Raw genomic sequence first — 13,651 nt, forward strand, 5'->3', positions numbered from 1 at the left:
GAAGAACACCGCATCACTCCGTCACAGAGAAAGTTTCTCATCAACTCAATCTTCAGAACCGCCTCCTCGGAGGTGCAGGAGAACCTGAGACAGCTGTCGGGCCGGCTCGCTTGCAGCGGGACCATCTGCACTGACTGACAGCTTCAGGCACATCAAAGACTCAAAGACGGGGACGCTGTCAATCATCAGACACCCCCCTAGCGTCCCCCGACAGCTGCTGTCAGGTTTGTGCTTCAGAGGAGCCACTGGCACGGTGGTGAGGTGGGAAGGCATCACAAAGAAGTTGCTAAACAGTTGACCCACTGGGGAAATTACGTTAGTGATGATGGGCCAAGCTGGTGCTGATAGTTTACAAGTGAACAGGGTGACTCAGCTGTTCAGAAAAAAAGTTTGGACAACCTTTTTACATCATCTACACCAGCACAGAGCGATTAGCACATCTTTGTCCCGCTGACTTTATCCTAGCATCCACATTTGTGAAGTTTACACTGAACCTCCACATTGATGTGGGAATTTCACTGACTCAACAGGAAGTGGTTCTCACAGGGTGATTCACCAGACGGCACTGAACAAGAAGAATGCTAAACGTGGATATGAGTCGCTCATACTTAAAGCCATGTTTGACTTAGCGTAACGTTTTGGCAGAAAAAAAGCACAGTAAATTCCAGACTAAAGAGCACACGGAATGCTCGTCGCACCCACTAAATTTACAAAGGAAAATAGATTAGCTGTCTAAAATCCGTGGGTGCAGTGGTGCTGTCTGTCCCGTAGTAAGGTCAGTGGTGCACTAGGCTTAAAAATGCATGAGGATCACTTCTTAACTGGTTTTGAAAACGGGCTCCAGCATGGAGACTCACTCATGAAACAAACTGGGAAATGTTGGATGACGTTCGCTTAACAACTACTTTGTTCAACAAGACAACTGCAACTTGTGTTACACCAACTTTCACAACATGATGCTTGGATGTTTTTTCTTTTCACCTGTGCAAAGTAGAAAAAATGTTTAGGAAGAAAATGTATGCATGAAATTAATTTTTGTTGCCCAAAAAAACTAAAGAAACTCCCTAAAAGAACATTAATACTTAAAGATTTCAATACCACCACCCAGACACTAAGACAACTTCTACACCAAAATAATAACAATAATAAGCTTAGCTTATAGCGAGGCCTGTGGAACAAAAAGCCAAACTGAAGAATGACGAGGCAGAACAGATTTGTATTCAGCTGCTCGACGGAGCCAACAGAAGGATTACTTAACTGTCATGTAAGATGGGAACTGATGAAGCTGCAAAGCTATTGAGGTGTTTCAGTCTGCAAACCCAGCATCAATTTAAATGGGTGCGAGTGTGTGCAAGTGCGTGTGCATGCATGTGTGCGTAGACACATACCCTGCATTCAAAAAGCAGACACCTCCCTGTTGAGTCCCGTACGGCTCTCTGATCTCCCTCCACCAGCTCTCGTCCTCCAAACAGGCACACAGCTGGAAGTCACGACCAAAGCCATTAGTGTAAAACGACACAACCATAACATCATGCGATATTTACATCAGAATAATTACGAATATTAGAGAACAAAAAACAAATGAAAAACAATATTTTGCTTAAAGTCAATGCTATATGCTGAGGCGGCGATAACTGACGTCAGAGTAACAAGAAGGAAGGGCAGTAGCGAGTCAATTAAATTTACACAGTAAAAGAGTGACTAGAAAGGACAAGATGAGTAATGACTTTATCAGAGATCACATGGACAAGTTTGCCAACAAACCCAGACAGCTGAGACATACAGAGAGGAGAGACATTGTCGGAAGAAGAGGGAGACAACCAACGAGGCTCATGATGAATGAGTGCATGACGTGTGACTAGAGCGGAATGGAGAGGATGAAATCGCTCTCTGCTCTGTGGTACAATACCAGACAGATATCTGAAGCTACTTGAACAGATCACTGGATTGACAATATTTTTTAACTGGCTAAAAAGGATTTTAAACAGCGCCCCCTGGCACCAATATTCGTCCTGCTGATTACACATCATCTGAAAAATGAGCTTGAGTGCTCCAGGTTTGAAAGTCAGACACTTTCTCTTTCAATAATTCCTTCATTCATCTGGTTCTTTCTCCCTCGGGATAAGTCCAAATGGTCATGTGACCCACCTTGACCCGATAAAAGCTTTTATTAAACAGCCTGTATGTGATTTTCACTTTCGGCTGCAGCGCTACTCACACACACTCATTCACACACATTTTAATCCCAGCGCCGCAAACTCATACGACCTCGCCTCAATCCCTGCTGCCACGCTGCAGAGGTGACCAACATCAGAAGGTGACGGATGTTTATATGGGCCAGCTTGATGTGGATTCTACTCCCTCGGTCTGCAAGTGGTCAACAGCACAGATGAATGCACTACAGCTGCCCACATCAGAAGCTGATGTAGCAGTGCTGACACAATGTTTCATATGAGTGAGCCTTCACATTTTAATGACGATTTCTCAACATGCGATTCCTGTTCTCCCCTCAATGCGGATTGTGCCAGGGGAACAATGACGTCATGACTAGTCAACTAATGAACCAGTCAGCGTTTAATTTAATAGTTGACGATCGTCGACTCAGTGAGAACAAGCGCTAGTTATCATTGATAGCTTATGCACGTTCAATGCCAATGTGAGTTGCCATCCTAAGACTTGGATCATCATCAGATCCACGTTCAAAACAATTTACAAGATTTAGTTCCATGTTTCACTTTGTCACTCCCTAAACTAAACGTATGCCATGTGTTTCACATATTATTCAACGTTGATCATGTTGAAGTCCGTTGAATTCAGTGGAGTGATGAGACGCTCCAGTCTGCAGTGTTGCAGACACACAGACCAGGGCCACGTTACTGGTGGCATGAGCCACGTAAAAAAAAATATAGAAGTCAAATAAATGGCACACACATTTCTATCTACACCGCTTATTTTAAAAATACATGCGACATACGCTGGACGCAAACCAGCAACCTTGTGACACACAGGGATGTTCTTTACTGCTGTACTGCCACATGACCAGCTGTTCAGCTGAGCCTAACAGCCTCACATATTTGTAGGATGTGGCTCTTTTCAGCAACACGGTAAAACAATGTGGCTCTTAATCTCTGATGGGTTGGCCACTCCAGAAGTAGAAAATTCACCACCAAGTTTAATCATCTCATTCTAACTCTTGGGGATGAGAGAAGTGGATGTCACCCCAGTTTGTGCTTCACGCTATTCGACATGTTCTGAGGCACTAAAACTCATTGACATCACGCTCATTTTCTGAGGCTCATGGTGCCAACCATCTGTGTGAAGAAGCTGGTGGAATGTTTCATGTATATGCAGGAGTATGGACTCATCGACGCAGGCCTGTTAGGAGGTAACTTAGCAACACCGCCAGAGCTGCGGTCAGACTGTCCGGCAGCACCTGAGGAGGTGGCGAGCTAAACATGCTGTGTGTTTGTGTGGGTGACCAGATCTGTGGGGGGCGAGGGGGTCAAGGTGGGCCACTTACGCTGGCACTCCTTGCAGCAGGCACCTCGCACGTAGGCAGGCAGGGTGCCGGCTGGACACTGGGGAGGAGGGCAGGAGACGACTTCACACTGAACGCTTCCATTCTGGGGGAGAAACAGGACAACATGAAGATCATAAAATGTGATAAACCTCAGATTACATGAGTACATAAATGCAGCAGCATCTCCACAAGCTGATGGAGCAGAGTCTGTGCCAAGCATAACTGCAGCAAAAACCCATGAGGCAGCATGGATGCTGATTATAAACGTTGCAAAAGTAATGTAGCAGTTTGTGTGCCAAGACACAAGTCGAGCAAAAGGTAATGCAGCAGTGCTAATGTCAAGCACAAATGTAGTAAAGGAGGAGTAGAAAGTAGAGGTAAGATAATAAGATTCTCGTAAAAACCAATGAAGTGAGGCAGCTACATTGCAATATCTTAAGTAGAAATGTGGAAGCTATGTATAAGACGTAGTTAAAGTCAAGGTTAGCTACAGTAAAGTTAAAAATATATAGAAGGAAGAAGATTAACGTGAAAGCATCAAATTCTTTAGCATCCAAGTGAACACTAAATATTCCAAAAAATGTTATTAAAGAAAGTTCAGATGGACAGAAGTAGCAGTTTGTATGAACGGGCTGCTTTAAAAGCAGGGATTAGGAGTTGCAGCTGCTAAACCACAGTACACAAGCAAGAAAGTAGGCTGGATAGACAAAAAGAAAAAACAGGGTTTAACATATTAAAGAGGCCCTAATATGCTTGTACACATTTAAGAGTTATCTAAAGCGCCAACAAGAGGAAATGTCAGCTTCACCTGGCTAGAGGGGCGTCTGCGTATCCTGGCGACACTCAGAACTGAAAAACATTGAAACTGGCCCTAATCTTCCAATCAATAGTGCTTGTATATCGCCTTGGCCGCTGTGCCATCATACTGGGTTCCATGAAAAGGGTGTTTCTCCCTGGTCATTTTGGTGAATTAGACCATCGTGGATGACACATTTGTTTTCAGGCAAACTCTCACGGTTATCCACATCTTGCCACACATGAGACACAGGGGTCGACGCGGCATAGAAGATCCTTGTTATTGGAGGGACAAGTGATGGCTGGCATGCCCCCAAGCCACTAAAGGGCTTGCAGGTGGACACCCTGTCTCAAAATCCTAGCTAAAAGCCTAACCATAACATACAGGTACACTAGTGTGACAGAATACAGTAGTTTACTTGTGTTAAAGCTGCTCTAAATGCTTTTGTGATTCATATTTGTGATCAGTTCAACCCCTGACAAATGGCTCATCTGCCATTTCCGTAGTCCTTGTCACTCTTTCGATGTAAACGGAGCATTTCGAACAAGGCAGCCATTTGTAAACATTAACTTGTTATAACTTTGACATCACAAACATTACAATTTGTTTGATACAAAGCTGTTCTATTAGTATGTGAGAACGAAAAGCACAAGCCACCAGTGTAAAGGCTGGAGACTCATTGACACATTGATTTAGTCCTCAGGTGAGTCCTTATAGACTGGCAACATCTCTGACCTTCCACAGCCACAGACCTGACTAGCTGGGAAACGTTAATATTCCATAGGTGAGTAACATTTAAAACGTATTTCATCCCTGGAAATGATTCATTATGCAGCAGGAAGTCTGACCTTTAACCTGACTGTGACTGGCTGAGGTGCTCACTGCTCACGCGAGAGTTAAATACTGTTGGGCAGATAGAGTTGGAGGCAGACATGGCTCCGCCCACAGTAGCATGTCTCCACGCCACTAATTAGCTTCCACGCTTGACAGCTCGGCGACGGCGACATGCGCGTGGCTGATCCGCATAATTGATAACATCTTAATGCTCGACCTTTGAATTTTTAAAGGCCAGGGATAATTACCACACATCAGGTGAGAACATATCTCCTCTAATTCCTTAATTGCAGGCGCCAGAATTGCCACGCAGCATTCCCACCGATAGCAGCGACTCTGTTGGATGACGGTTTGGAACAGATCCTGACGATAATTATCATCTGTCGGGAGCAATTAGCTGCAGAGAGAGACGTTATTTCCTGGTTCTGCTGTGAGCAGAGTTGTTTGCTGCTGGTCTTCACACAGAGGCTTATTTACGGCAACACCCAGCAGCAGGAGCTACAGGCTTCACCATTCATTGTTCACATCTGCGATATGAAGATGGATCACCCCCACTTTTCGAAAGTGATTCAGGATTCTGTTCGCTTCGTCTCTGGCAATTACTGGGAGAAAGTGGACCAGCAACTCCACAGTTGAAACAAAGGAGGCGTACAGAAGGGATCGGCAGGAACAGTAAGCTGCTCACTGACAGTATTTGTCAATAAGAATTGTGGTCATCTCCAAAGTGAATTAACCAAAACTGAGACTGATCCAGACAAAGAAGATTCCGATAATAGTGTCTCACCTTAACTAAGGGTTCTACCCTAATTTACTTAAAGATTCTAAGCATCTAAGCTGATTAGACTGGCGCGGGAGAAAAGTGTGATTACATGGACCCGCTCGAGCTGCTCAGAGCTCTGGATCGGGGATTATTGGACCACTGTGGTGTGTAATGTGGACTCTGGGGAGCCGCCGCTGTTGGCTCGCCACTCGGGTTCTGTCAGTAACAAGGCCATTGAAATAACAGCAACACAAAATGCCAACAATTGGAACTCGATTCCCTCAAAGCCTGCCCCTCACTAATTTGATGAATAGAAACAAAACATATGACCTCACACATTTTGTTTGTGAGTAAACACAATAGTACTGGCCGACACAAATAAGTCCTCCATTAAAATGGAACATGTGCTCTTTATTCTCACCGTGCACGAGCAGTTCCTGCAGCCATCTGTCCAGCCCTCGTCCTCTCTGTAGACCACCCCCTTGACACTGCAGGTCCTCTCACAGTAGCAGCCATCCAGTCCGTTCATCTTCTCCTCGGCTCGAGACAGCTGCTCAGCCCCGGCCCGACAAAGGAAAAGAACAAGATGAGGGTCTAACTTAAGGAGTGTCTTGCTCATGTCTCATATGCAGATCATCTGCTTAGTGGTGATGAAAACAGGTACAGAAGGTTGCCCTGTGATGGACCAGAAACCTGTCCAGGGCATCCCCAGTCTGTAGCCCAGTGTAGCTGGAATAGGCTCCAACTCCAGATACATGGAATGACTTCTATATTTCATCTTAGTGAAGTATTACAATCAAGAGCGGAAACTGAAAAAAGGAGAAACCAGAAGCCTACCTTGTTGGAGGTTCTGGCCAGGACGTCCTGCAGCTCCATGATCTTCTGTACCAGACCATGGAAGTCGTTGCAGGTGGGGCATGCTGGCAGAGGGAAGGAGGAGTCAGCTCGGTTGTCACTAATAAATCTCATAGAGGTTTTGTTTTTTGGTTAAATGTAACACAGACTACTTGAAACAGTGTAACAGGAACACAAAATATTAACTTTGGTGAACAACAGCCATTATATTTAAGCATTCCCAGCTGCTGAAAGCGATGGTGAACAAGTTTTTTGGGGCTTTATTGCATTCAATCTGTACATGAGCTCCAGGATCAGTCAGACACTCACTTCTGTTGAGGTCGGGACACTGAGAGATGTAGCCCTGCGGCATCACCAGGATCTCCACGTCCTGCATCACCCCCTGAACACAGTGAAGAGATGAGAAGAGACACAGAAGGTTCAGAGTCAAACTGTGTTTCAGCCACCTCCTGCCACTTCCTGGAGAGAAGCTTCCGACTGTCTGCTGCAGTGGAGAGTCACATGCACAGCCAAACTTAACTCTCTCTGTGCTCCGATTTTTTATCAACTCCTCCCTTCCCTTTTTCTCTCCCTCATCTTACCCCAAAATCAACTCTCCTCCTTCTTGATCGACTGTCTATTCCTATTTGTCCTCCTTTCTCAATCTTTTTATCTGCTGTTCTTCCTCTTCTCTGCTTGTCTAGCAATTAATCTTGTCGTTCTCCTGTTCTCCATCTTTTTCTCTCCTCGTTTTCATCACTCGTCATCCTCTATTTCACTCCCCACCCCCACTTCATCCTCCCCCTACAGGTCCTCCATGTCTCCTTCCTTCTCCTACTTCACCTCCCTCCACCTAATAAAAGCATATATATATATATATATATATATATATGTTCTCCTTCAAACAAATCCTTGCTCGCCACTCACCCTCCTCCATCCTTTTGTTTGTCATGCTCTACCCATACACACTGCTCATCTTCTCTCCTCCTTTTCTTCTTACCTTAGACCACTTTCTATTGTCCTCCACTTTTCTATCGATCTATCCCTTCTGTTTTTTCAAATCTCGCTCCTTATTCTTGTTTCCTAATTCCATCTGCCCGTCCCAACTACTTCCAACAATCCTGTCCTGATCTCAACATCAGCTACACTCTCTCACATTCCCCATCTTCTCTCCCTATTCTTCTCCTCTTTTTTGCTCATGTTCTCTTTTTTTCTTCCTCTTCCTTGCCTTCCTCCAAAACTTCAGAGGAGTTCAGAAGAACTCACGGGTTATTGAAGCAGCAAGACATTTTAAGAACTAGTTACTTCAGTTTCCTTCCTGTAAAGAAAATAAAAAAACTCTCTTAATGAGTTGGGGCGTGTTTCCATGACGACGGCACATCTGTGCACATTTTTACGTGTTCCGGAGGACCAGAAAGCAATCAATTTGGACATAGAAATAAAATTGAGGCTGGATCTCCCGCTTGTGACACAGATATAAAACTTTAGCTTGCGGTGTATTAGTGTGTGTTAGTGTATGTGCAAGCTCTTAAAAGAACACACATCAGTCCAGGAGCTAATCAAACCTCCCGAACCACGAAGCTCTATGTGAGCCTTTGACATGATAAGTGGGCGACATCTAAGAATTCTTTCATCCACCAATTAACACACACACACAAACACACACTTGCACGGTGTGCGGTCAATAACAACAATAGCCCAGTCCTTGTGCAGAAACACTCATGAGCCAATGTAAGACAAGATGAATAGGTATTTTGCCGAGCATTGGATTTTCAAAATAGTATAATAATAGTAATAAGGAGCAAAAGATTTCCACAGGCTGGAATGATGATTGGATGATCCACAGAGCAGGTGAATATTCTCAGTAAGAAAGTTAGTACACAAGCGGAGAGTGTCGGATGTTCTATCAGGAACTAAACTGGCTCCGTTTATGAGGTGAGCAGATAACCATTTTCTCATGTTCTCTCTCTCTCTCTCTTCATGTTCATTGAGTGGCTGCACAGTTGTGCATTTCGGACCTTGAAGAAGCCGTGAGCTGCATTTCTCTGTCCGAGCCAGAAGGTGGCATCCTCTGGTATGTCCATGTAGGGGACCTCCACAACCCGCTCATAGATCCTGCCGATGACAAACTTGATGAGACTCTACCAAATCTCTCAGTCAATGTGGGGTCAAGCTACAAAGCCGGAGCTTTGCACCAGCCAAAAAAGCTTTGTCTCCAACCTGTTACAGTCCACGTGCAGGACCACATGTGAGGCGCTGACCGCCACCGACACCTTGTGCCACTGATCGTCGGCCAGACTGTAGGGAAACACCTCAGTGTGCGGTTGTTGACCTTTGGTCCTATAGTGGAGACGCACCTCGCTGCGCTGGCCACTGCTCTCCAACTCCAGGAACCTGTAAAGGAAGTGAAGAGATTTGGTGTCAGTTCTAGGCAGAGGAGTCTCAGCCAAGTAAGACCACTGAGACTAAAGATCAGTCTTGAGTGAGTCTTCATCCACTATAACTGGACTTGGAGTCCAGGTAGCTGGGACAAACGCAGGAAACCGAATCTTATGATACTGCCTCCAAACCCCGCGGGAGGACCACTTAATGTTTGATGAAACTGTCATATAAACCACTAGAGGGTGCTAATATTTGAATTTCTGGTATCTACTTCTCCCCCTGAGTCATAATCGAAGAGAATTGTGTCATCAACAGCCTCCTCGCGCACTGAAGCTTCATCGTTGACTGACTCCTCATTGAGATCCCAAATTAAAGCTCCGGCTTCACATTAATGCATGTGAACTGTGGGGCGACCTAATCAGCAGCAAAGGCGTACGGTGGTCTCACTCTTTAATCAAAACCAGATTGCAGTTCTGCTCATCCAACGGCTCAGTTAGCTGAAGCTATTGGAAAACATTAACATGCTAACGGCAGACGGAGCCTCATCGCTTCTCGGACACTCAGCTGCTCCACGGACTGAGAAGAATGAGCTACACACTTGCTGGAACAATGAGCTTCCAACCAGACGATGGAAGCCTGACGCACTGCACTGTAGGATCTTTGTCTTCTGCTCGGACCCAGCTAGTCAGGGTTGGAGGGCCTCTGCCAGCTGTTGCTAGATTAGCTTGTAATCTTGCACCAAGCTCATGTCGCATATAGCCTCTGTGTACACTTTAGCTCTGGTATGCACTTTTTTTATATCTGCTGAAACCACTATTTTTCCGATAAGACACCAGAGAAACAGGAACTCCCTGATGGGGAATTTTCAATCCAACAATAACATTGCCATCTGAAGTCTCTGCTATGCTAGTCTTTTCACTAATTGGTTTTCCACTTAACTACTTAGCAACATTAGCATCAGGACAACTTTCACCCTGAATAGAAAGCTTCACCCTACAACAAATGAAGCGTATGAGCGGTGTGTCTCCCCTGGGTTTAGACTTGCAGGCTAGAGGAAGGAACATGCGGCACCTGTTCTCCGACTGATGGATGGAGAGGATGACGCCAGAGTTCAGGTGCTCCTGTTTCAGCGTCACCAGAACGGTGAACTCATTCTTCCCTCTCAGCTTCTGGAACATTCGCTCCGACACATCTGGATGAGCCTTGAGCTCCCGGGAGGAACCTGGAGAACAGAAAGAACATTAGATGTCGATCACCTGGTACTCCATCATCAATGTCACTTCCACCTTATTGTGATCACTCAAGTATAAACCAGTGTAGTAGCAGAGTTTGGGGTGAAAATGTTACCAAGAACTAGATTTTCTTGATTAAAATAGCAGGTAGATGACCAAAACCTCAAATGTGAACACATGGCGGACATGAATAGTAACGACATTGATGAATGTTTCATCACAATCAGCGGTGCCTCCTGAACACAAGTGGCATCCATAATTAAAACCCAAAACGGAGCAGACCTTTGTGAGAGCTACAAAATCTGCTGTCATGACACTTTTACTGAGCACTAAAGGTCATAAACGGGTCTGATGTGGGCCTTAGTGCTGGTCATTATTCCGGAGCAGATCCCTGGTTCTGGTCCTCGCCCACCAGCCCGCCCCACGCCGCTGCTGGTGCTGTTTTAATGGAAGCATCAATAAATGATGATGTTCTCAGAAGCAATCACATCAAAGATTTCACTTCCAGCTCGGGGAGTCATGCGAGGGGGTGGGTGTGGGGGGGCACTAGGAAGCTGGCGGGATCTCCTCTTCAACGTTATTTATTTACACACAGTGAAATAAGCCAATTATCACGACGCTATCCACGACGAGGACACGGATCGAGGGGCGCTGGGATGAGCTTCCACAACCACAGTAGGCTTTCTCAAACAATTTTAGGATCACATCAGCCATGTTGATGAGTCAGCTGTGTAGACATTGTAATGAGACTAAAAGACATCTGGTGTCACTCCACCCACCAAGGAGGGAGTCACCTACATCAGCGATTCATTCCAAACTCCACACTGTCTAATGATTGCTGATAGTTCCACATCAGATCTAAAGATACACGAACGTGCCACCCTCAGTCCAGAATGCCACTGTAACTCATCCACAGGTACAAGTACAAACTGTGATAGTGTTGCAGAACTCAAGACCGTTGCAAGACCACAGTTGGTCTTCATTTTCAGTCAAGACCAATAAAGAAGCTGCCGTGATATTTAAAATAAATCTCAAAAGTGTTAAATTCCAGACCAATTTAAGACTTATTTTTGAAGATTCACCACCTGATGCTGCCTTCATGCACCTCATTTACGTAACTGATGAGAGGGAAAAGTCAGCTGAAAATGCAACCGTAATAGAAACAACAGTTATGACAATCAAACATCGAGGGATTCGATTTCGGTGGGGTTCTGTGGGTTTGTTTGGATTTACAATGTATGTGTTGAGTATTCAGATTGGTTGTGGTCTTGCCCCATCAAAGTCTTGGTCTCAACTGCAACACTAGTGTGGCTCCAGCCTCCCACTGGCCCGGAACTACCAGGGGAAGGCAAAGAAAACATGAAAATGCATAATTGAGTTGACTATTTTTTTTGGAAATACTTTACAGTGACTGCAACAGTTATCCAAGGACCTGTGCCTTGCTCAGAGTACTGAGCCGGACACTGATATTACACTGAATAGGACAAAACACACGGCCACAGGGACAAGAATTGCAGAAGGTGAGAAGCAATCAAATGTATTTGTTGAAAAAAAGTGAAGTGACTTAAGCTGCACCAGGAATCCCCTTCAGTCCTCAGAGAACAAACTTGTCTTGTCAATGAGAAATGTGGACAGTAGACTAAATGGCTGTCTAATGCGTAGCTGGAGCTTTGTGATTTACTGGAACTGGAACGGCAATGATGGGAGATGACCACAAAAGATATTCAGTTCCTCCATAACTAGCCAGGGTGATTTTTGGTTAAACAATGTTTTTTAAGGCAAATAATTCAGTGTCAGAATAATCCCACAGCTTGCATCTTTGCCCTTGAATTTCTGTGAAACCATAGATCTTGTTGCGTCTGTTAATCTGCGGTGGGAAGCAGGTTAGATTTTGGCGTGATTTCTTCCTCCTCCACCATCACTCGGGTGTCACTGGCCGATTACGGACAGATGGTCAAACTGAGTTCTGACGTTAATAATCAGCTGCCATCAACAAATCTGCTTTGGCTCCAAATCCAGGACTCCGTCACCAGTTTCACTCAGTTCTATTTATGTGTTTGGGTTCTGAAAGACTTTTCCGTCCACGTGAGATGGCAGCACATTTGTCCTCGCAGGTGTCACCGGGTGTTGCCAGGTTGCCCCATATTGTGTGTGTAATGGAGTACAGGAGACGCTTCGACCGGCTCGAGGGGAGCAGGTGTCAGGGCGGCTCCTCTCCCTGAGAAGGTCGACTGTCTGGAGGGAGGGGAGGGTGCGGGATCAGTCGCTGTTGTGCTCTGGCAGCGAGCAGAGTCAACATTCAGGAGGGAAGGAAGGTCCTCACGCCTGCGAACATCCACTGATGAGAATTTGAAACTGTACTCTCAAACCACTGATCAGTCAGACTTGGCAAACCTCTCATCATTTTCACATCTCCAACTGCCAACTCTCATCCCGCCATCCTCACCCAGCACACAAACAGCAGCCTGTCCTTCTCATACCTCTCCTGAGCTTCTCAAGCTATAACAGGACACAACTTATCACACTGCCCTGGTGTTCATCATCTGTGGCCTATGGCACCTCAGAATAACAGAACTGGCTGTTCACCTCTGCACTGCTTCCAACCTTCCAGACCACTCACTGACCTCTATCTTTCTTGCGTCACTAAATTATAATATTTTAAAGCACTCTAACTTCACTTCTATATTGAACATCACCCACCTCTGACCTCTAAATCGTCCCTGCCACAACTCCAACTCTCTGACCTGGAACACATCCAACTTCCCACAGGTCCAATCTCCAACACCCAGGCAGCTCCTTCTTCAATGACCTCTGTTTTCAAATGCGCTCTATAAATAAATGACTTTGGAACTTTGATGTGTTTCAGAGGAGAGTTGAACAGGAGGCTGTGGAACTGTTGTTTGTGTGTGTCAGAGAGAGACAGCCGGTCACAGGATGATCAGAGGGCTGCTGGGTGCAGCCGTCCTGGAGGTGTCCTTGGTTGACTAGAGTGGAGACACAGCAGGGGGCTCGCTGCTGAAAACACACCGACTTAGCAGTGGAAAAATCAGCGCCATCCTCAATCAGGGATCTTGTGTGTAATGAAAGGTTTGCTGTCCCCGGAGAGTCTATTATGATCCCTCTGGAGTGAGATTCTTTCACCAACTCTCCATTGTTGTGACCAAAATATTGCAGGGAGAAAAAGACTGCAGCAGTTGAGAATGACATCACTCAGTTTGCAAAAAACAACAGGAACTTTTTTAATCATGATGCAGTGCGAAAAAGAGACATTCCAGGATCCAAAGCTTTTTCAA

At 45.4% G+C, this 13,651-nt stretch overlaps 1 protein-coding gene across 1 annotated transcript in view; it reads right to left on the bottom strand.

Annotated features, from left to right (window-relative positions):
• nell2a (neural EGFL like 2a) overlaps positions 1-13,651 on the bottom strand; it is a 54,112-nt gene that overhangs the window by 28,094 nt on the left and 12,367 nt on the right. The window contains exons 6-13 of the mRNA XM_053885411.1: positions 10,198-10,348; positions 8,965-9,138; positions 8,763-8,859; positions 7,075-7,147; positions 6,748-6,830; positions 6,332-6,460; positions 3,521-3,623; positions 1,389-1,480 (exon numbers count right to left, since the gene is read on the bottom strand). Of these exons, the coding sequence (XP_053741386.1) occupies positions 1,389-1,480; positions 3,521-3,623; positions 6,332-6,460; positions 6,748-6,830; positions 7,075-7,147; positions 8,763-8,859; positions 8,965-9,138; positions 10,198-10,348 (902 nt within the window). The remainder of the gene's footprint in view (positions 1-1,388; positions 1,481-3,520; positions 3,624-6,331; positions 6,461-6,747; positions 6,831-7,074; positions 7,148-8,762; positions 8,860-8,964; positions 9,139-10,197; positions 10,349-13,651) is intronic.

This window comes from Synchiropus splendidus, chromosome 14, assembly GCF_027744825.2.
Source record: "Synchiropus splendidus isolate RoL2022-P1 chromosome 14, RoL_Sspl_1.0, whole genome shotgun sequence".
Lineage (NCBI taxonomy): Eukaryota > Metazoa > Chordata > Actinopteri > Syngnathiformes > Callionymidae > Synchiropus > Synchiropus splendidus.